General features: G+C 40.4%; 1 protein-coding gene across 1 annotated transcript in view; it reads right to left on the bottom strand.

Moving 5' to 3' along the window:
- Positions 1 to 701: 701 nt before the first annotated feature.
- The window catches only part of LOC146625598 (uncharacterized), a 36,447-nt gene continuing 13,696 nt past the window's right edge, over positions 702 to 23,452 (bottom strand). The window contains exons 9-17 of the mRNA XM_085362196.1: positions 11,689 to 11,853; positions 11,493 to 11,580; positions 11,016 to 11,369; positions 9,915 to 9,993; positions 8,237 to 8,382; positions 7,863 to 7,910; positions 2,626 to 7,486; positions 962 to 1,145; positions 702 to 871 (exon numbers count right to left, since the gene is read on the bottom strand). Of these exons, the coding sequence (XP_085218322.1) occupies positions 3,185 to 7,486; positions 7,863 to 7,910; positions 8,237 to 8,382; positions 9,915 to 9,993; positions 11,016 to 11,369; positions 11,493 to 11,580; positions 11,689 to 11,853 (5,182 nt within the window). The 3' untranslated portion in view covers positions 702 to 871; positions 962 to 1,145; positions 2,626 to 3,184. The remainder of the gene's footprint in view (positions 872 to 961; positions 1,146 to 2,625; positions 7,487 to 7,862; positions 7,911 to 8,236; positions 8,383 to 9,914; positions 9,994 to 11,015; positions 11,370 to 11,492; positions 11,581 to 11,688; positions 11,854 to 23,452) is intronic.

Raw genomic sequence — 23,452 nt, 5'->3', positions numbered from 1 at the left:
TCACCTACTACGATAAAGTGAAGTGGGAAGGAAGTGAGAGGACTGTTTTTACAGCCTTTGGTTGTATTGGTTTAAATATTAATTAGATGTATTTGTGGAGGTAAGAGCTGGGGATGCAACGCTTCAATGAGGAGGCTCTGCTGCCAGGTAGAAATTTAGACAAATCCCAAAACCAGAGGAGAGTCAAGATTTTGGTTTTATTTGGTTTCTTTTTGCTCTTTCCGTGCTCGTGTAAAATTTAATGCAGTTTTATTTTCATTCAAATGTTATGTCACAGAGCTAATCACAGTTATAGTGAACAGAATCATTATGGCACCTTTAAATGTAATTTATGAGCACTCAGGAAGGAGAATGGAGCACCGACAATTCAGCAGTAATGGAAAGTGAAGGAACGTGTCTTCTTTATTATGATCTGTACAGACATAATAATCCTAATGCATTTGCCTTTTCATAGTTTGTATTACCGATATAAAACAAGAACAACAAAAAAGTCCTAAGTGTTATTGCTTTTATGCAATAATAATAAAATCAAGCTAATTTCTGATTTATTTTTTTATCGCACTTTAAACAGTTTCTTAATTTAATGTTAATCTGTTTAATTCTTTGCATTTTACAACAGTATTTACAAGAATTATTTTTAAAAGCTGTAAAGTTATTTTGTAAATTCACTTTTAAGTTAAAGTGCATTTACATGTGTGAGTATGTACAGGCCCTGCCCAGTTTCTAAATTTAGTTACCTATCGTTGCAATTAAGTTGTAGGTTATGTCTCGGCACGCTATCATTCATTAACAAGAAGCACATGAACACACTGCAAAGCTTGGACAGGATGGCCTCAAACACAGATTCTGTGCCTTCACCGTCTCATCTGAGCTGAGGATAGAAAGAGAGCCCAATTTTATAATAATCAATCAATGGAATTAGTCAAACATTCATAAAATCAAAATGCCTTGTGGTACTTACATGTCTACTGACTGCTCATGCCTCAGATTCATCATGCACCAAATCAGCTGCATTCTTCAAAAGCCATCGATCCTTGTGTTGAGCGTGTCCAAATCCCTCATCGTAATTCCCCTTTCGTCTGAACAGTTGTTGGTAGTGAAATATGCAGTAGAACTCACCGTTTAAAGGCGCGTAACTGTACATGCTATAAATGAGCACAAGGTTTGTCAGTCATTGTTCAAAATAAAGAGAGTAGTGGGGACAGTTTTTGATTAACAGTCGATGTAAACATCTTTCAGCTACTTCTTAAACATATTCTGGCATATCTCCACTTTTCTAATTAATAGTGGGAAACTTACAGGTGGTCCTAATCTGAACATTGAATCAAATTAGCAATTGCTATGTTATCTGCATCACATATTGGACTAAATAAAATGTTTCAAAGATGAAATGTTTGGTGGCAAATGATAACGTTTAACTGCAAATGTCTATCTATCTATCTATCTATCTATCTATCTATCTATCTATCTATCTATCTATCTATCTATCTATCTATCTATCTATCCTAGTAAGTTCTTATTTTGTGTTGTTTGTAGCCTTAGCTTTGCTAGTAGTTTTATCCTGTAGCCTATATTTTAGTAGTAACCATTTGCCAAGTGGTTCAAGTTAACTCTCAGCTTTGTGAACGGGAGATGAGAGAAAAAAAGGAAAGTCTAAAAGATGCCGACTATAAGAGCACATGAACAAAGATCAGTTAATCACCATCAGTGACACAGAGCAGATTGATATATATGATGTAGCATGCAAAACAGGGCTAAAGTCTTTAAGTTTTCTAAAATTTCACAAATTCTACATTAGCACACAAAAAACAGATTTAATCTATCTTTCTTTATTTTTTTGACGACTTTTTAACCTGACAAAGTCGAACTGAACGGAGTTCATTGCTTAGTAATGATGCAAATGGAGAAAAACATCATTTGTAGCATGTTAAGCTCCACTATATTTACAAAAAATTGTTGTTTGATCACAAACCAACAGTCTTATCAGCACAGGCTAAATATGGAAAAAATTCACAGGGCCACTAAGAAGACTTTCTAACACCCCCCCCCCCCCCCGGCCTGTTTGTGGCTCAACTGCTGTGAGCTCGTTTTTTTTTCCTCATTCCCTAGAGGCTTGTTGAATGAGGATTTGGGGGAAAACAGTCTGTTGTATATTTACAGTTTATGCATCAGAAGACATTTAATAAAATACATTTCCCTGACATAGTTTTCAGAGATATGTGCAGACATTGCAGTTAAGATAACAAACACTGGAAATATGGGAAAGTCTTTGTGTTTGTTTCTTTTATTTTTTGCTTGCCTGGTTTGTGTGCAGTTGCATTTTGGCCAAGTTTTTACATGCTGCAGCATCACATATCTGCAGATCACAAAATACGTGAGTATCCAGTTTTAACATTCATAGTTTAGTATGTTTTTTTTTAAATATTTCAATTTAGTAATACATATTAGATATGTTAGATATTTACATATCTAACATATCTACTTACAGTTATAAAGTTATAAAGCTGGAAAGTTATATATATAAACAATATAAAGTTTTTAAAAAAGGACAAAGACACTAATCCATCAGACAAGAGGAATCACTGATTAATGTTGCAGGTTTTTTGTATAAGTCCAACATCCCACCTTAATTTTTTCTTGCAATGTTTGCAGCAGAAGCACGCTTTGTGAAAAAAGTATTTGTCTGCAGTTATTTTTTCCATCTGATAGACTGGCTTCAGACATGCTGAGCACATCTCTCGAGAAGCCGGTTGAAACTGAAGAAAAAAAAACAAGACTGACCTTAGTGGAAATGTTTTTTTTTTTTTTTTTTTTTAAACCAAAAGCATTTATAGTAAACCACAGTGAAATGAGAAGTGAAAATCAAATATATATTTTGATTATAATGCAAATCAAAGACAGTTTTTAAGATCAAAATAGATACAAAAGCAAAAACCCAAACTTTAAGCCTTATAATTGATCTCTTTTCATACACAGTCATATATGTGACAGCTTTCACATAACGAACAGGTAAAACGCTGCCAATGTGCTCCTATTCAGGCACCGATTTATCAGTCTGATTGATTGGCAGCTTCACTTCTGGGTCTGTGGTGACCTGAATTGTAGATGGACTGATTATGACATGCCTTGTGGACGATGTCACTGTTTCTGTCTGAGAGTTGACCACAGTGGAGGTCCTGGAAGATTAAAACGTTGTTCCGGATCCTTCGGTCTTCTCATGTTTGTCGGTGACTGGTTTTGTTCCTGTGACACAGTCTGTCTGAACCTCAAGCGTGCTGAGCTGTCGAGGACTGAGTGGGATGGAGGTGGATTGTTTCTGACCTTCTTTTCGTGGGTCATTTCTGTTTTGAGCAGGGCTGTTGCATATCAGCGTCTTTGTCGTCCGAAAAGTCTCCTCCAACTTTTGGCTCTGCTGACACGTCGGGCAGATCAAAGCTTCTGGTGGTGCCAGGTCGGTTTTATTTGTCTTTCTAGCTGCTGATTGGATAGTGATAAACGCAGGTGAAGGTGGAGGATTCGACTGAGGTTTCCCAGAGGCTTCATCAGTGCTCGCATCTTGCCTTGCTGAATTAGTTGTGTTTCCCTGCATGGTAGCACTTTTCAGTGATTTTGTTCTGCTTGACCCAATGCTAATTTTATTATCACCGCCAGAGGATGGGGATCCTTGTATAACCCCAAAGGATTCTTTGAACAGACGTGATAAGCCAGCAATATCTGAGTCAGATTTCAGTGTAGAGACGGCATAAAGTGCCTTCTTTATGGCTTCCTCTACATCGAGGATTCTTGCTAAAGTCTCCTCTTTAAGAGTCGTGATTTCCACACTCGCTCGCTCAAGATCTCCAAAAACGTGTGCCATCGATGACTTGTTTTCAGCGCTTTCTCTTGATACTGGCAACCTTTCGTCTTTGTTGTCAGCTCTGACCTTGTTTTGTTTCTTTTTGTTAGAGCTGACAACCCAATCGGGGACGTTCTCAAAAACTCTCCTCAGAGACCTTACATCAACCTCACTTGTGTCTTTTTCAATTTCTTCAACTCGGCTCAGAAAGCTCTGCAGTTCCCGCTGTTTTCGTAAGTTGTCAAATATTTCCATTGCTGCTGGTATGTTCCCTCTCACGATCTCATCCATGTGAACTGACAGTCGCTGTCGGCGCTCGTCGTCAGTCTCAGTTCGCCCTTTCTTTTCCCTCATCTCGACTTTGCTTTCTTGCTTCTTGATTTCTTTCTCATGCTTGTCTCGACTGTCAGTGGTTTCTCCACAGGTGTCACATGATTGATTGCTTGTAATTTCTGCCACATCTGGATCCACATGTGCAAGAACAGACATTTCTTTATTTCCAGCCACTGGTTTCAGGTTTTTGTTGTCTGGTTGGGGGATTTTCAGTCTTTTGGGCTTTACAGGGGCAGTCTTTGTCTTTTTACCTCCAAATTTCTCAAATGCATCATGGAAATCTATGTGACTTTCATCTGCTTCACTCGTATCACTTTTGGCTGCTAAATCCTGGGTTCTTTTCTCCTCTGCCTTGATATCAGAATTATTTTGGGTTGACTCGTTATTGCTTTGTTTCTCCTTCAGATGTTCTGGTTTAGGTGGAATGGCTGGTTTTGGACCAGTAGGCTTTTTGCTTTTCTCTAAAATGAGTCTCGTTGTTGGGTTACTCTGGGTTTCGTTTTGGTGTGGAGGCTCTGGATTTGCTGCAGTTGCCTCTTGTTTCACTGATATTTGACTTGCTTCATTTTCAGTCACAGTGAAAAGCTCGTCAGCACTGGTCGTTTGAATAGACACCACATCCACGTGTTGAGCTTTTTCTCTGTGAGGCTTTGAAGAGTTTCTGTATATCATAGCTGCTTTAAAATCTCCTCTTGTGACATTAACGTTAGATCTTTCTAAAGATTGCAAAGCTGCTTTAATTTTACCATGAAAAACAACTTCCTCATCCTCCTGTTGTGCAGGACTTGTTTCCAAACTTTGTGTAGTGACCATAGGAGTTTCTAAAGGTTGTTTCTGCGCCCCCCTTGCACCTTCCTGACCTTTGTTGCTGCACGATTCAGGAGTGTGTGTTTCCTCAGGAGTAGCATCTTTGTGGCTTGTTTCTATATTTTTGTGCTGGTAATCTGTTTTCTGTGCTGAGGTGAAGTTTTCTTGAGGAAATTCTTCTTCTACTCTTGAGCGTTTCACAGTATCTGCTGTAACCGAGGGAAAGAGCTCCTCAGATGATTTCTGAATAATAGTCTTTTGTTTTTCTTGTGATGACTGATGCAGTGCAGTTTGGAGGTTAGAGATCTCTTCATTCTGATCTACCACCTTGACTAATTGAGCTTCGTGGGCACCAAGCTCGTGATCTTGTTTCTCAAACTTTTCATAGGACTCCTGCGTCGCAACTTTGGGACATGCTTGCTCTTGTGCTTCATCAGTGCATTCACTGCTTGTACTATTTTCCTGCACATGAGATAATACCCCAGAACTGCATTCTGTAGAGACATTTTGACCTGCGTATATATTTTTGTGGATCTTTTTCTTTGCTTGGTGTTGACTTGGGTCTCCAGAGAACATGCTTTTAAGCCTCTTTACATCCACGGGTACCCACTCAGTAGTTTCCTGCACTTGATCACTTTCCTTTTCATGAAGAACTTCCTGTCCAGCCATAGTTTGGTTTTCAGGGAGTTCTTGAACTGCTTCTTCAGTCTGAAGACTTTTTAAATACTCAAAATCTCCCTTTTCAATGCAGCTTTTGAATAGTTTTACACTCCCCTTTACTTTCCCTTCAGGTGTTATTGATCCTGGGCATGTTTGTTCTTGAGAGAGTTCAAGTAGATCACCTTGGACTGACTTAGTAGCAATTTTTATTTCTTTATGGCCTTTTTTACTCATGTCACCCCTTTCCAGCTCTGATTGATCACATTCAGCACATTTTGGAGGGACGAAGCTCTTCACATCCTTCTCATTATGGTATTTGTAGAGGGAGTAAACAATGACTTTGGCACAGTTGTTGTCATCCTCTTGGATTACCACTCCTTTTCTCAGAGAGTTATCTTGATTGAGAATATCCTCAACAAGCTGAACCACACTGGCAGTTCTGAACTCCGTGTCCTTGTTCGCATTGAACTGATGTTGTTGAACAGGTGCCGTCACCGCCGTGGTCTCGATATCCCCTTTGCTGTCCTCCTTTAGGTAAGTGACCTGAGGTTTTAGGTTTACCCGTGGTAGCAGCTGGAGTATGAAGTTTTGGGCACCGCCTTCAGCCACCTCGTCATGTTTTATCTCAGGCCCACTCTCTGATAGTGTAAACTTAGCTTTTTTAGCAATCATTGTCTCATTGACCTCAATGATAAAGCCAAACGATTGGATGACTCTAATCTGGTAGAGGAAATTCAGCGTTTCCTTGATGTTCTCCACCATTGTCTCAATTTCATCCTTGTTCTGACGTCTAATTTTGTCAAATGGCATTGATTCAAAAAGATGGGTTCTGTTTTTAACATTGGTGGTCGTGTTGTCCTCACTTGCACCGCTACCGCTTGTGATTTGAGTTTTTGATGTATGCACAACGGAGGGCTCTCTTTGTATGTTGGTGGAGATAAAGGGGTTGTTTTGAAAAAGAGCTGCCCTTGTTTTAATAATTTCATCATTCTTTTCCAAATCGGATAAGCTTATAGACTCCTCTTCAAAGAGTGCTTCCTCAGTGGAAAACTCATCATTACATGAGAAGTCGCGTTCAGTTCTTTGACTGACATGAGGACATGGTTGTTCACGGGGCTCTGTTGCTAAATCATTGCTTGTGCTTTCATTTTTTCTGTGTATACTCTCACTGCAAGCCATTTCAAATAGCTTTTTTTGTTTTTGGACTTCCTTTGTCTCATCCCCGTTAATAGAAACCTTTCCCTGGATTTTACCCAGATTTGGCCCAGACATGTTCACAGACTGACTCTCAAATATCCTTCTGGTAGCCTGAACGTCTAGTCTGACCGTCTCTTCCTCACACTCTCTGTCAGTGTCTGGACTAATACCAAGAGATTTTTCAGCTTCCATAACCTCTTTAGCACTTTCTGCACGAGGCGTTTCTTTTGTTTCCTCCAGAACAGCCAGCGTTTTACTAAAATCACATTGTTTCTCACGTCCCCCTTCCATGTGCATCTTGGGGGTGTAGTGAGACACTTTGTTACTCGAGCCACAGTTCTCAAATATCAAGCGTTTCGAAAGGACCTCTCCCTCGTATCCAGTTACGTCAGCTGTCATCCTCTCTGAGCTCAAAACTTCAGCAAGCTCTTCATCTACAACATCATCCAGCATCTTCACCTCTGGATGGGTGTGCTTCAGGAGACGCCTCAGTTCACATTTCTGCCTCTGTTGATATAACATTTCTTTGGAAAGCTGGGGCAGATTAGGTTGCGGAGAATTTGTCCTACAGCTTTCTTCTAATTCTGGCTGATGTCTTGCTGAAGGAGGTAATGGTAAATCCTCTTTTTCTTGGACACTTGAGTCTTCTGACATCTTAGAAGAACAAAGGAATGTTTCTTACTGTTTCATCCATTCAGAGAAATTCATGCTCAAGAGCAGTCACACCTACTCACAGGAATGAGAGCCATGCCAGGTGATTTGTTTTCCTCATGCCACGTGTTAGCTGCTTAGCTGAACTCCAAAGCAACCAGCAAGTACAACCACAAATGCAACCACAAAATGAGTAAAAAATAAAAGCGTGAGGAAGTCTGTGAAGGGAATCTGTTTCTTTATTTTGCAGGTAAGCAGCATATTTTGGATTTTTGAGCCAAAGGGAACACGATACTGCTCGCTGTGCAAATCCAGTGTGCACAGAACAATGTGCATCAATCACAACATCATGCAACACCACAGTGACATTGCACTTTACCTTGATTTGGTTTACTCTTTTCCCAGACTCACGTGACACTTTTCGTTCCTGCAAAGAAATAATAATAATTAAAAGAATTACATCAGCATTATTGTTTGGCTGCTGCCAGAAATTCACTTATCAATAATTAATTTATGATATATTATGATGACATATAGATACCAAACTTCAATGTGTAGCTGAAAATCTACACTATAAAGGCTGGTGGAATAAACCTTTAACTCTTTATTTTCATTGCCAAAAAAAATTTTGATTTTTTTTTTTTTACCTTGCATAAAAATCTCTGAGATAATTCTTTCAGTGTGTAAACTTTAAACAAGTTTACTTTCTATAGTTAACGGTGAACTAAAAAGAAGGGGAGATGTGACATGTACCAATTTTACAGGACTGTTTGCTGATTCCTTGGTTCCCGCTTTGGACAGATAGAGAGCTGATATTGCTTTCACCGAGACAGAAAGTTTCTCCTTGGTTTGGACAAAAGAGCTGTCTCTGAAGTCTGCAGCTGACCTCCTCTTTTCATCTGCAGAGACATCAGACACGGGAGCTTTAATGTTAAATTTTGTTATGGCTCTGTTAAGAAGTCAAACTGATCAGGGTTGTCTCGTGACATTTTCATCATCGACACGCAGCCAGATTGGAAATAAGTCGTGGCTCGTTTAACAACATACGGCTGACATCTGTGTTATTAACAAACGGCTCGTGCTATTTGTTAATAACACAGGTCCCAATTCGGGGTCCAGCACTTTCGAAGCTGATATTAACAGCTGTCATGTGGCCGAGTTATAAATGTACTGCTTGTTGTGGAGCAGGAGAGATACCCGACTCTGCTGACACGCATACTAGTTAAAACAGGCAAGTCACTGCAACAACGGTTGACTAAGCATCGAAGTTCAAAGGTAAACAGACGTGTCTCAAAGCTGTTTATGAAAGTACAGATACTTTATGAAATCATGAGTCCACAAGCTGGAAAACACTGCAAAAAAGGCTCTGCGACCAAAGAAGAAGAAACATAAAACTCATTGCAGTATCAGTTAACTAATATTACTAATAGCTACTAATATTTCAGATTTGGGCAACTGTTAAAAATGTGAATAATAGCCATTAGTTTTCAGCTTCTACCATACATACTGTATTAAGCTTCTTTAAGTGCATGTGCCACTTTTTTGAATGTATTTCATTCAAAAATACAAATCTTTACTCACAGAAGAAGAAATATTCCCAGTTCCTTTCTCCCTATCTTCTTGGTTTCTTCCAAACTTTAGTTGTCTGTTGGTTTGTGTTGTGTCATGGAGCCTCTGCCACTCGCTCCTTCTTTCTGTCCCATTCCTCTCCCATAAACAGCTGACCCTTTCACCCTCCTGCACTTATTCTGGTCTTGTAGCACACCAGCTATTTCTGTCTGGTTGTGGAGTGGCTTACTATTCCTACACCAAGTTGAGTCATCCAAAGCTTTGACAGAACTCGCTGAAGACAGCTCTCCAAGGCACGTCTAACATCTTTGTTTATTTTTGTTATGTTTTTGTGCCCAAAGATGTTTCTTTCAGAACAAATTTTTGAAAGAGCCACATATGTTTATTTGCTTTCTGATATTTTCATCTTAAGCTGAATCGTCTTCAGCATTTTTTTATTTGACCCTGAATTTATAGAACCAAACCATATTCATCATAGTTCACTGTTTACTCATTACCTAAATCAAGGCGCAGTATTTCCCGGTTTTATCAGCCGGTCTTTTACCTGGAAGCTTGCACTTTGAAGCTCGCTGTAGCTGCTTTCATTATTGCAACGTGTAATTTATGACATGAACTCGCGTTGTTTGTTTATGTTGCTACTCACGTATCCCTAATCAAACTGTAAAAAGTTTAAATCCGAGCTCTGCTGATAACTACTCAATAAAGAGATAGTCCTTTAATCTTAGAAAAGTGAAACTATTGTTCTGAATGCTTTAAAAAAACATTAATTTTGTCCGTTTCTTTAACATGATAGCAGGCAGGGTAATATGATATTCAGGCTGACACAACCAAAGCTTTGCTGAGCTAGAAAGAAGATACTCACCAGCTTGAGATGCTGCAATTTTTTCTAAATCAATACCCCCTATTGTTCTTTTCCTCTCTGGCCAGTGCTGATTTACTACCTATAGAGAGAAACAATAAAACATCACTGCTGCTAAGTAAACTCATTGTGCATCATAGTTTCTATGTGTCAATACAGTTGCAGGAAAAATCTAAGCATTACTAGAAAAAATATGCTATTACATGAATGAGAAAGAAGTAAGGATTCATTAGACCTAAGGCAGGTCAAGAACCACTGAAGTGTGTGATGGATGAGCCGATCTTTTGTGAAACAAGTGCTCAAAACGATGTTCAAAATGATTTTTCTCACAAACAGCTGAAAACACCTTATTAACTATTAAGCAAACGGGAAAATGAAGTGTTTTCAGTGTGTGTGGTAGTTCTTGGCAAGGGAAACGCTGTGCAGCTAGGAGAGAGAATGGATTCCACCAAATGTTGGGAAATTCTAAATGCGTGTGTCTTTTTCTTCTTCTTCTTCTTTTGGCTGCTCCTTTTAGGGTTCTCACCGTCTCTCTAACATCTTTCTGCATCTCATCCTTCACTGTATCCATGAATCTTTGGTGGGGTCTTCTGCACATGTCCAAACCATCTCAGCCTTGTCTCCCTAACTTGTTTCCAAAATGCTTAACCTATCCACCAATGAAAGTCTTAGCATCTTCAGTTTTGCCAGCTCCAGTTTTTTCCCACTACCACTCTGTAAACCTTCTTTTCCACTCTTGCTACTATCTTTCTGTCACAAATGACCCCTGCCACTCATCTCCACACAAAAGATCACTCCAAAAGTTCCAGCTTCAGTTTCTTAAAGTATTTAGCGGCAGCATAATACTGAAAGTGAAAAGGTGGTGGTGCAAAATACTTCAAGATGACTGAAGCTGGAATTTCTGGAGCGAAATCAATGAAAGCTTTGTTTATGCATCTTTGCACTTCAAGAAAGAAGAAAGGAATATTTTCTGTATTTACAAATATATAAAAACCCTGATATTTTTCACACATGCTTTCATCGGTAAATATTTGAATTTTTTACCCTTTAAACTAACTGTGGGTCTATTAGGGAATCTTAAAGTAATAATGAGGTTGTATTTACCTTTCGAGTTACACGATCATCCTTCACATCAGTTTTATCAGCGCATGTTTCCATTCCCTGTTCCTCCACAGCGATCTGTACATCCTCAACCTCTCCGTTCATCTTTGACACGTCTGTCGTGTAACTTGATGTGAAGTCTGCAGCTCTAAGGCTGGTCTTTGCGTTGTTTTTAAGAGAGGCCTTTGACTCAAACAGAGCTCTCAAGGCCTCTATGGACCCTGTGCTGCTTTTAAGGCTGCTCATTGATTTGCTGCGGGTCAAATTGGTTTTGGCTCGAGACTTTTCCTTCTCACTCTTTTTCCTCATCAGAGACTCCAGATGAGTCTCTTTACTTTCCAGTCGAGATGGCGTTATCTGAAAAGGATACACAAGGGAGGGAAGTGTGTGTAAATCCAGCTGCAGTGATTATTCTTTTTCCTGCTATGCCATTGATGCTTTTCATTAATTGGACAAACAGCTAAAAAAATCAGAGGTTACCTCCTTTAGCACCTGGTTTGGCTTTCTGTCATCGTTATCTACTGAGGGTCCTTGAATGGATTTGTTCCCTTTCACAGCAGTTTGATATCTGTCACAAACACAAACACCACATTAATGATTTGATGTCACTAATGACCTACAAGTAGCTTAGAGGGGTGCACAGATACAGAGAGACTGATGCTTTTTTTTTTTTTACCTGGCCACCAATTGGGACACTGACGTCGTCTTGTCCTGCAGCCCCGCATCCGTCCAGACTGGCTTATCACATGACGAGCTGAGGCTCTTCAGCGATTGGGTACGCCTAATATTGCTCTTCCATTCCATGATCAGGTCACGGGTGCACACAGTTTGGATAAATCGCCTAGAATACAGACGCATAATCAATAACATTTGATTATGTTTACATTTCAAGTCCCATAACAAGCATTTATCTTCACTTCATTCAGCTCCACTAACTCACAGGTATGAAATGCCTTGACATCAATAATGCATAGCTCTCAGGGAGTGAGAGAGAAGGATTTGGACGTGTGCCTTTCAATTTAACAGCGATGCAGAGTGCAGCAACTGCTCGATGTAAAGACACGAACTCGAGTTTGATGAAAGCAAGATGACGGCGTAAGTAAAGGAAGTTTTGAGAAGAATAGTTACCTTACAGATGTCGGTCAGTGTCTGCTCTCTGGGAAAATCAAAACACTTCCGCAGCATCACAAGACCTGCACACGGTATAAAGGCTCTGCGAGCAAAGTCCTTTTTCTTCCTCATTACCTTCGACTGTAAAATGTTCGATGAGTAGCAAACAGGGTGTACTCTAAATCCACTGACGTTATAAATTAGGAAAACTTTTATCCTGCAATCCTCATTTTGCTCTGCTATTGCATTGTGTTGTGGCTCCTGTGCTCTCAGGGGAATCATTGATGTTAGATTTCAGATTAGCCCTCTGATGTAATTGTGTGATCTTTGAGCAGCAGTACTCTCTCTATTAAGTAAAAATTAGATGTACTTTATTGATCCTGAGGGCGCCTGGGCCATTACAGCAGCAATGTGGACAAAGGAGAAGCATAGAAGGCATTATTAAATCAAAGGAATTATGATGATACTCATCTTTCATGCTGACAGAGCGACCTGGTTACAGATTTACAGATTTATTGCTATGTGAGAGTAGCAGTAGTATTGTGACTGTTGTTAAGGTTCAAAATATTGGGGATGGAGACAAGAGAAAAAACCACAATAACAACACTGGTCCGGCCGGGTTGAGTCAAACGATGATTTTAATGAACACACGCGTGGGAGATGGACACTGATGCAGACAGCCTCAAAATCTCAAAATGGTGGAGCATTGCTCAAACTTTTATGGCCTCTGGTGCCTCCACCTTATCATACAAAGCCTAAACATTCACATGCTTTCTCTCACACAGCGCCTGAGCTACGACCTTGGCTCCCTGTTTATCTGCTCCTGCTGAAATGGGGCAGAAAACTCCAGCACACTCTGTTCTCTTCTACTCAGACAAATTAGATTTCTTATAACTCAGCAGTATAATGCATCATAAAACAATATCATTCATTCACAACAAGTCAGCAGTTTAATGTAATGCAAATCAGTTTAACTAATGTAATAGTTATCAGCTTCTTCTAATTCAGGAGAATAATGCAAACTAAAACTACATAATAATTCACAATCTTTAATTAGGGGTATAACATGGCATAAAATAATATTATAATCTAACACTGTCCAAAGTTTGCACTGTTGTGTTCAACTGAAATTTTCTTAAGCAAAATAGAGAATCAGGAAGGAAGAACAATAAGTTAGATACAAAAAACAAAAACATTAAAAAAATTCACATGTGTGCAGAATTCCTAACGTTAACACACCATTAAAGCAGTTTGGCTGTTCATGGAAACGGCTCATTATGAGGTTATGAGGCCCTTATACTTTAACTGTGAACAGTTATGCTTGTTGAAGACAGGCCAGTGTGTAGATGTGAATGTATGCAAATCAGCGTGGATCCGAAGTGGGCCAGACTAGTGAAATCCCCCCTTTCTGTCACTGCAAGCAAGTTTAATGCGTTTAATCCCCGAAGTGCATTCTCAACTTAGTTTTTCAAGAATTGCTCTTGTGGTAAAGGAAATAAGTCTTTGAGCACTACGCTTGGAAATGTAAGAAATAAATGTGTAGCTCATTGATCAGACTGACGTATATTTCTAAAACATGTTTGTGTTAATTCACAAAAAGATTTTTTTTTTATAGATAGTGAAGGAAAGGGAAATTTTCTGTCATTTAGTTATCGATTAATTACTGTGGTGTCGTATGAATGGCCAGGTAGAGACGTTTAAAAACTGTAAAGCTGTAAAAATACAGTAAAAATTCCAAAGTTGATCCAAAGCCATCCAGTGGGCCAGATTGGAGTCTTTGCCAGGGTCAGTTCTGCCCCCCCGGCCTTATGTTTGACACCCCTGATTTAAATAATTTTAAGGAAGTTTTTAAGCATTTACACCGTTGTCATTTAAAAAAAACATTATTTATAAAATTAATTTATAAAAAGTCATTAACTTTGTAAAAACCTCTTTGGAGGCCCCATTTACAAGGCTCTTATTTTAAATCAGATTCCAAGTTGCTGACTTTCCTTTGGTTTTAGGAAGCCAAGGGAGGAACAAGTGTTGAGTAAATGTGTCAAATGAGAGAAGGAGGAATCTTGCTGACAGCATCAATAGTAACGCAGGACCCCCCAACCAGAATTCACTGCCACACGCTGCATTATAATGTCTGTGAAATGTGTACGCAGACTGCCAACCTGTGAATAAAGCCCATATAAACCACTGCTGGCTTTTCCTACAGCCATAGCCACAGTGTGTATGCAGACACAGCAACTCCCCATCCCCCTCATGTTAAATAATGCGCAATTTTTGATAACTGTGCCATCTTATGGTGAGATATATTTACTGCAGTAAATCCATACGGGTTAAGTAATGTGTTTAAAGCTGCATTTAAGGTATTGATTTTTTTTTGGCCACTTGGGGGCAGTGAAACAACCTGAACATTTACATATGGCTAATTTATTATTTGCTGTTTTTCTGTATTTTTGTGAGTCTGCGCTGTGAAACACAGAGCAGTTACATTTTCCGTCCACCTATATAGTTAAAATATACACAAATTGCTTTGATTTTTAAGGTAATCTGACTGCAGACACGTCTTTTAAAAAATAATTTAATTGTATTGAATTAAGATCTTCTAGTGTGTAAAATTTAATTTGAATGTGGTGGTATTTAGATTCTTACCCGATCTGAGCACATTTTTCGTGTGTCTTTTTTAATTAATTAATTAAATAAATTATTGATTCATTACCTCCATTTCACCAAGTAGATGTTATAGACAATGGAAGCTTTTGTCAGAGCGCACAATTCATATTCCCCCTCTTTAGTCTTGCTTTCTGCTAATCAGTCTTCAAACAAAGAGAGAGCAACAGCAGCAGCACACACCCCTGGGGCAAAACTGTGAGAATCAGCCTGGTTGTCTCTCCCCCCCGCCCTCCCCCTCTGACTACAGCCCTCATCCCTCCCATCTAAAACCCACTCCTGTCTCTGAGGCACCAGGGAGATGAAAGGGAATATGCAATGCGCCGCCTTTGACTGCGAACTGTGCGGCGTTATTAGGGGAAGTTTACTGGCCTTGTCTGCGTTTTAAACACACTTGCTTACATCAGGCAAGTGTTTACAGGGAGGTTCCGTGGTTGATTGGTTGGTGGGAGCCTTTTAGTACATGCACATTACACTCCGTGTCTGATCCGGGGCTGCAGAGAGCACCAGCAGACGCACACTGATCTCTCTCTTACTTACTGTCCTTTCTCACTGTGCACAAGCAACTAGGAGAAGAAGCTCGGCCATATTTCAACCCGATAACATTCGTAGACCAGCAGAGGGCGCAAAAGACCACCGACAGGCACAGCTGTGTATGTTTCTCAGCCACATTCGGGTTATGTGGGAACATTACAGTGAGGCTATTCAAGGCCAAACTAGGTTATTGCAGTGCACCAAAATAACTCACAACATACAGCAGCGAGAACAGACAGCAGAGAGCTGTGGAAGATAAGGTCAGCGCTGCTCAATAAATTACGTCGTGCATGAAAGTATTTAAAATAAATAAATAAAAATCCCAGACAGTGAAATTCATTTAGATGCAGGGTAACTCTTCGTGTACCAGACAAATACTCCCCTAGTCAGGCGTTACCTCACTTAAACCTGCTGCAGTCGTGCATTTCTGATGGGCCCTGTCTGCATCACAGAGGAGCCAGACTGTGGTGTTTGCTCAGAGGCTCGTGCACGAGAGTGACACACGCGCGCGCGCGCAAAGACACATCACGCACCTCATATGGCCAGCTGTCATGAGTTTGGATAATATGCATGCATTGTGACACAGCGTGTGTGCGTGACTCAGTACTGGCCTGTGTGCGCGTGTGTGTATGTGAGTCATGCTGCCGCTACTAGTGATACTGCCCAACATGTAATTGAGGTAATCTAGCTGCTGTTCATTCAGAGTATTCATGACATATGTGGAAAAAAAAAAAAACAGGCTTAAAAGATTAATTATTAATCATTAAAAATTAAACAAGTAATTATTGTTACCACAAGCTTCTGCTAAGCAGTGTGCTGCACCTTGGATTATTTCTTTAAACACACATTCTTTCAGATCATTTTTTGGCACATGTTGGGATATCTTATTTATTCAACAGTCATTTCTTGGCCAGATCACTTTGATGCCAGTAGGAAGCCCAATTAGTTAAAAAAAAAAAGTCCCATCTGTAGTTTAGATCTCAGTCTTCCTTTTAGACTCAGACCACCCTTGAAGAGGCTGAAACAGACAGCTACAAAGAGAGGTAACTTTAGTTTGCTGGTTTTTCTCTCGTGGTCAAACATTGATGCTGTGTTGTTTTGGTAGTTTTACATTTTCCGTGGCTTTCGTGTTTAACTTGTTTGTTCTGGCTTTTAGGCTAAAGGTGACTGCGTCGGGCTATATGAGTGCATTTCTTCTGTGCAGTATGCAATCAAAAGTCTCTGGATTAAATGTAGTAAATGCAACACATTCAGATCACTTTGATTTCTTTTTTCTTTCATTTTAATCTCATGCAATAACTTAGTTTGCTCAGTGTGTTACTGGCTTTCCTAACATTCAGACATTTGAGACAGAAATCCAACATTTCTAACGAGCTATACAGCACAGATTTGTCAGCATCTTTGAAACACATCTGCTCCGCCGCAATATGCATTCTTGTGCGTTCATCTGTTCTTCATGATGTGTTTTTGACGTAAGAGCAAATGTTCTGTGTGTGCATCCAAAACAGAAGTATTCACACAGAGAAAGAGAGAGCAGATGATGGTTTCCGGATCGTGCTGCCAAATGTGTAAAAGACGTGGAGGATGCACTGTGTGATGATTTGGCTAAAAAATAAGAAATGCAAGATTCATTTTCGTACTAACATGACACTTCTAATCTAATGTTTCACGTATAGTGCTGTCAACCTTTAATAAATGAGATTAGTCATTGATCCAAAATGCTGCAGAGAGAGTAGTGTCAGGGACTAGAAAGGGAGAGCACATTTCTCCCATATTGGCTTCTCTTCATTGGCACCCTGTTAAATAAGAATCACATGTAAAATCCTTCACCCCTCATACAAGGTCTTAAATAATCAGACCCCATCTTATCTTAAAGACCTTGTAGTACCATATCAACCCAATAAAGCACTTTGCTATCAGACTGCAAGCTTACTTGTGGTTCCTAGAGTATTTAAAAGTAGAATGGGCGGCAGAGTCTTCAGCTGTTAGGCCCCTCTTCTGTGGAACTGGCTCCCAGTTTGGATTCGGGGAAACAGACACCCTCTCTACTTTTAAGAATAGACTTAAAACTTTCCCTTTTGATAAAGCATATCATTACAGCTAGATTAGGTGACCCTGGACCCTCCCTAAGTTATGTTGCAATAGGTTTAGGCAGTTGGGGGCTTCCCCTTTCTTGTTCACTCACTATATGTTTACACCCTCTCTGCATTCAATCATTAGTTATTATTAATCTCCGGCTCTCTTCCACAGCATGTCTTTTGTTCTGTCTTCTTCACCTCACCCCCAACCTGTCATGGTAGATCGTTTTCCTCCCTGAGCCTGGTTCTTCTCCAGGATCCTTCCTGTTTAAAGGAAGTTTTTCCTTCCCGCTGTCGTCAAGTGCTTGCTCTTATGGGGTCCTTTGATTGTTGGGCTTTTCTCTGAATTATTTTGTCTCTGCCTTACAATATAAAACAAATATAACTGACCTTGTTCTGCCGATTCATGTACATGACTAATTGTGCACTCTGGATCGTTTTCTTGGGCCTGTGAAAGCACAGGTAGAAAAGTCACACAAGCACAAATCAAAAATGACTGTTTTTTTCCCCCCTTTTACACTGATCACATATTCATAAGCAACACCAGCACCTGACAATTAGGTTTCGTCTTTCATTTTTTGACTTGATTGATAGTGAAACTTAGCCTACTGCAGTTTGCAAAGTTGTTGCCACAGACAGGTTTACGCTGAAGAATGGGCGGAGTGTTGAAAACACTACAGCGGAACTGATTTGTCAGAGTTTCGTGGAATATATACACTCAGCATATAATGAAATTTATATTGGTAATGATTACGATGCTGGAAACATATTAGAAGACAAAGCATCATGAAAAGAACTTTATAATATTAATGTCTGTGTCAGTAATAAGAAATTCCCTCTATAGATTATGTCAACTGCTTTTGTGATGTTTTGATTCCACATTTGAGCATCTTTGTCGGTTTGTCTGCCACTGACTAGTTCCTTCATTCTTCTCTCAGTAAAGAAAGTGAGGGGGAGGAAGAGAGAGGGACTGCAGGAGAAAGAATGAAAGAAGCAAGATAAAGGTGTATATATTTATTCTTCAGCTGAGTCACAAATCAAAGGGAGAGCTGGAGAGGAGCCGAGGCTTAAAAGAAATCTTATTTTAATGCAAGTGGAAACATCAATACCGATCTGCGGCTGCTGAGTTTACATTACATTTTTACAGTTTGAGTCTTAGTTATTTATGTGCTTCTTATTAGGCAAAGTGAAAAACTATTTAAAAAACAAAACAAAACATAAAGAGCTTAAAAAGCTTTTGTCCGCCATAATTGCAAGGAGCTTGTAGTAGGAGTCGATGCAGTCACTGATAATATTTCTGCTTCTGCGGAGAAACAGTACAGGATAAACACGATTTTCTTCTGTTGCCAGAGAAACTCCACACGTGTTTTTTCTTGTACATAATGGATTCTAACTATGTGTAGCAGTTTATTCAGGCAAGCATCATGTTTTGGAGAACGGTGAAGGAAACAGAACAAAAATAAAACTGAGAGTTACCAGAGTATTTCACAGATGATTTGTTTCCAGTGCCTCAGGACCTAAGTGGGAATCTATGTGTCATTAGGAAAGTCTTTCCAGTGCTGAAAAGACAAAAAAACAAAACAAAACAAAAGTTCAGGGACAGGCTGTCAGCTTCTACCGACACATGGCTATGATTTGCAGGAGCACTCAACCCCCTCCCTCCTCCCCACCCTTTCCAAAGGAGAACATGAGCAGTGCTAAGAAGCAGCACATTGTGTTTGCGTTCCCTGCCCCTGTCCTGCATGTTTTCCTGCAGGTGTGTGAGCCAGCGTGTTGTGCTTGAGAGAAAACGTGCGTCAGTACAGCTGAGTGGGAGTGACTATAACCTTTTTTTTCCCCTGTCCCTGAACAAAACCCCGCCTATTTCAGTGTGCCCGCGCACATGGGTAGTGCCGAGCCCGCGTGCGTGTGTTTTGTGTGTCAGCAAGAGTGTATGTTTCACACGTGTGACCACTGTGGAGGAGCCTGGTGCTCTAAGCTGCTTTGCAGAGCTTAGGAGGGCAGGCGCTCGCTGGCTACTCAAAGGGCTGTGCTTGCTACATGCCTGGAGGGGGTGACGGCATAGCTGAGCACTGGAGCATGGTGCCCAGGGTTTCACATAACAATGCTGGGTCAGGGGCAGCCCACAGAGGCCCTGCACTGAACTGTACATGGCCACAAACATAGCTCTTGTTCAGCAGTCGGAGAAAGTGGCAGCAATTTATCAGTTAATGAAAGTCAAAGTACTTCCTGCTCTTTGGTGCATTGGTAGCAAAGTACTACTTTTTAATCACGAATGATGTCTTTTCACAGCGTGTGATAAATGTGATATCGTTGGTGGTATTTTGCTGCTCATATCTGATGAAGCAGGTAAAAACTGCACAGTTTGCACTGCTCTACATCTTGAGTTAGTGCAGATGTACTTTATGCACACACAAACACATAAACACAAACGGATAGCACACATGCAAACATGTACGCATGCAGTGTACACTTTTACTGGGAGCATGGAGTCCTGCAGGACTTCATGTTCGCTGCTGTTGATAACACACACACACACACACACACACACACACACACACACACACACACACACACACACACACACACACACACACACACACACACACTTTTTCTGCCTCTCCCTAGATTCAGTTCATGTGGGGAGCTGGAATATCAGGTTTCCTGTCTGTGTGCACAGTTTGTACTTGCAGCGTCACCTTTGCTCCTCCTCCGTCAGCACAAGGCAGCACTGCATCGGGGCACTCTATGCAACTCTCCAAGGATATGGCAACCAAACCACTGGCGGGCCCTGTCACCAGTGGGAATAAAGGGTTGCCAGGAGATAATTATCACAGGGAGTTAAAACGGGCCTTTGTATGCATTTGGATAATTGGTTGCATATGAAGAACAATGAATCCTAAAAGTGTTTAATGAGTTTTTATTGGTCAGTGCTGCTGGGCTTTTGCTGGCCAGAGTATTTTGGGGCTTTGTGTGTGGTTCATTCATGGTTTCATTCTGTAAAAATGTGCAATTGTTGTTTCTGCGCATTCCCCTCTTCTGCGGAACCCCAGACGACCCTCCGGTGGCGCCAGTCGAGGCTGGGCCCTGTGAAAGAGGATGGGAAAGAGGAGGAGGAAGACAGGAGACACGAGTATGAGGGAAATGAAATATATTAGGACAATAGAGTATATTAGGAAGCTGGAAAAAAGAAGACACATAAGTGCTTAATACTACAGCACAAAATTTCAATACTAGGAAGGAAAATCAAGATGCATCTGTTTGGTTCCCTTCTAGTTTCTGAGAAATGAATTGCTCCTGTGTGTACGCTCGCTTTTATCTAATAAGCCAGTCCCGAAGTTAGTTATTGTTAGTTAAGCAATCAGCTGCACCGGGAAAGACTTCTGTGGTTTGACTGTGGGCCCAGTGGAGCCTTGCCTTTTGAAATACGATCCTGCACGAGAGACGTCACACGGCGCAGCTCCTGGAATGTCCTGCGTAGACTGAACAAACACAAACAGAGGCCTGCTGTAATCTCTTATCTCTGCCTGTGACACTTTGTACTGCAATACCATTAAATAGGCAGATATCTCAGAGAAGCTGCATTATTGATCTTTTATAGCTGGAGAGGATCATATTATCTGCATATGCAGGGAGGTTTTGTGATGACACGTGACACTCGTCCTTTTAGCAGTTCTTTTACACTTTATATACAGTCACTGGTCATGACCAGATATGTAATTTCATTCTTATATACAGTTATAAAGTCATCTGCACCAGTTTTGTCTTTGTTTATGAAGCATTTGAAAACTCTTCTTTTTTTTTTTTAGAATTTGACAAATAATATCTCCTGTTTATGTCTCCGTTTATGTCATCAATCTTTGATTTATTTTTGGGAAAACTGTGATAATTTTAACAGAAACCTTGAGTTACATGGATTTGGAGAATGGTGACATAATGAGGACTGTTGGTCATGATGTCACGGCCTTTGCTGCAGAGATCTTTTGAAGGATTGTGTAACTGCACATGCAGAATCCTTCTGTCTCACATATGTTGCTTCTTTGTCCTATTTGCACTCGTATCACGAGCCTATGAAATTATAGGACCTCTCACGTATAACAACAAGTGGAATCGAGGTCTTTAGTAAACAGTTAACGGTCTCGGTTAAAAAAAAACAAACAAATATTACAATGCTCAAAAGCTTTGATCTAAAACCCATTCTACACAATGCTATTCATGCTGTTTTGTTGTGGTTGGATTTGCTGCAGCACTTCCTTCAGGATCTGTTTTGGTCATACCAACCCTCTCCACTGGAGGCACTGTCCCACAGGCTCTCTGCACAGTCCTTGCTCATGAAGGGCAAGATGCTGTATACAAGATACTGTAAACATGATGCAATCATATTGAATGTCACCCAACTATTGCAGTGTATGCTCTCATTTTATGTGCATGTTTTAATGACTGAAAGAACAATAATGTGTAGCAAAGCTTAAGAGGTCTTATTTTTTTGCACAGGAGAATAATAGAGGAAACAAAATGTAAATTCAACAAAATGCAAAATGCTGCATATATAATCCAAAACGTGTCCACAGATTGGCAACTGGGTTGCCTTTTCTATTGTGATTAATACTGCATCTGACCTCAGGTTGTCCACTCGGACATGTGACGCTTTGAAACTGCACATGCAGAATCCTCCCCTGTTACACAAGGCAATCACCAGATCTGTGCATGTGTTTGTGTGCGAGAGTGTTTTGAGGGCTTGGGAGCACATGACCAGTACAGATATGATTAATTACTGCAGCTTGAATGGACATTCAGACAGAAAATGGACTTTATTTGCACATCTGTGTGTACTGAGATAAAACTCCTCTTTACACATTAACACACCCAGTTTATATCAAAGTTTAACATTTACACTCAGGGCAGCTTTTTTAATACTTGCCTCATCCTTATACTCACCTTTTTCTCCTGATTTATTTCTCATATTTAAATCACGCAATCTGAGGGTTTATCTCACAATCTTTTATTTCATATTAATAGTCAGCCTCCAAGGCTGATTATTAATATGCTCCTGGGATATTAGCGGGCTGCAGTGTAATTAAAGCACTGCAAAATCCAGCCTTAATTCATGACTTCTTGTGTGTTTGTATTTTTTGTATATTTTTTGCATTAGATTGCATAGGATCGACTCCATGGTCACTACTATGCAAAACTACTAGTATTTTATGCAATCTTTTATGCAATCTCCTTTATGCAATCAGTTTGCATATTGTTTATGTTTTGAGAGTTAAAGCATAAAATAATCATGCTGAAAAGGTAATGTGACTCGGGACACGTCTTCCTTTGGTTGAAATCATGCACAAAGATGTCAGAGAGTCAGACATAAAGACGTCATTGTTGTTGCTTCAGTCAGCAGAGGGAAGTTGGAGAAAAGATGACAGACTGTTGGTTGTGTGTAGTCTTGCTGAGCTCTGGCTGTATGTCCCTCGACTGCCGCTCTCTTTTTCTCTCCCTCTCTCCACACACCTCCGCACCATACTCTCTCTCTCCTGAGGCACGACTCTGGTCACCGTGGATATTAATACACTGCTCTGCCACTGAGTGTGCTCAGCACAGAAGTGAAAATATCTGACAGGCACTATTTATAGACCCTGCAGGCGGACAGGCAAAATCCACAGCAACACGATCCAGCCTATTCTGGAGTCGTGTTCCACAGAAATCGCCTCAGCAGAAAGGAGCTGCAAAGCCTGGGGGCCGGGAGCACAACTTGGCCATGGTGGGGGTTTTTTTTTGTTATAGAACGGTGGTGGCAGTTATGGGTGGGGAAAGCTGTTGTGGAGTGTACAAATGAAAGTGACACATTTGACTGTAAAGAAAAACAAAAAAAGTGAAAATGCACGCGCATTCACAGGTGTGTACTTTTGCTTGCTTCTGTGCCGTTGCCGTGAAGTTGTGCAGACATTCATACAACCTTGGTGAGGATTTACACAATGTACAGGATGCACGTGTTAATGATGAGGACTGTGTGTGTTCCAGCTCATGCTATTTGGCTCACATTTCGATGTTACGCATTATTAA

This window comes from Diplotaxodon limnothrissa, linkage group LG9 (genome assembly GCF_057381915.1).
Source record: "Diplotaxodon limnothrissa isolate DT_005_m linkage group LG9, D_limnothrissa_male_GT1.1, whole genome shotgun sequence".
Classification (NCBI taxonomy): Eukaryota; Metazoa; Chordata; class Actinopteri; order Cichliformes; family Cichlidae; genus Diplotaxodon; species Diplotaxodon limnothrissa.
This window is presented reverse-complemented; position numbering and strand designations above follow the sequence as displayed.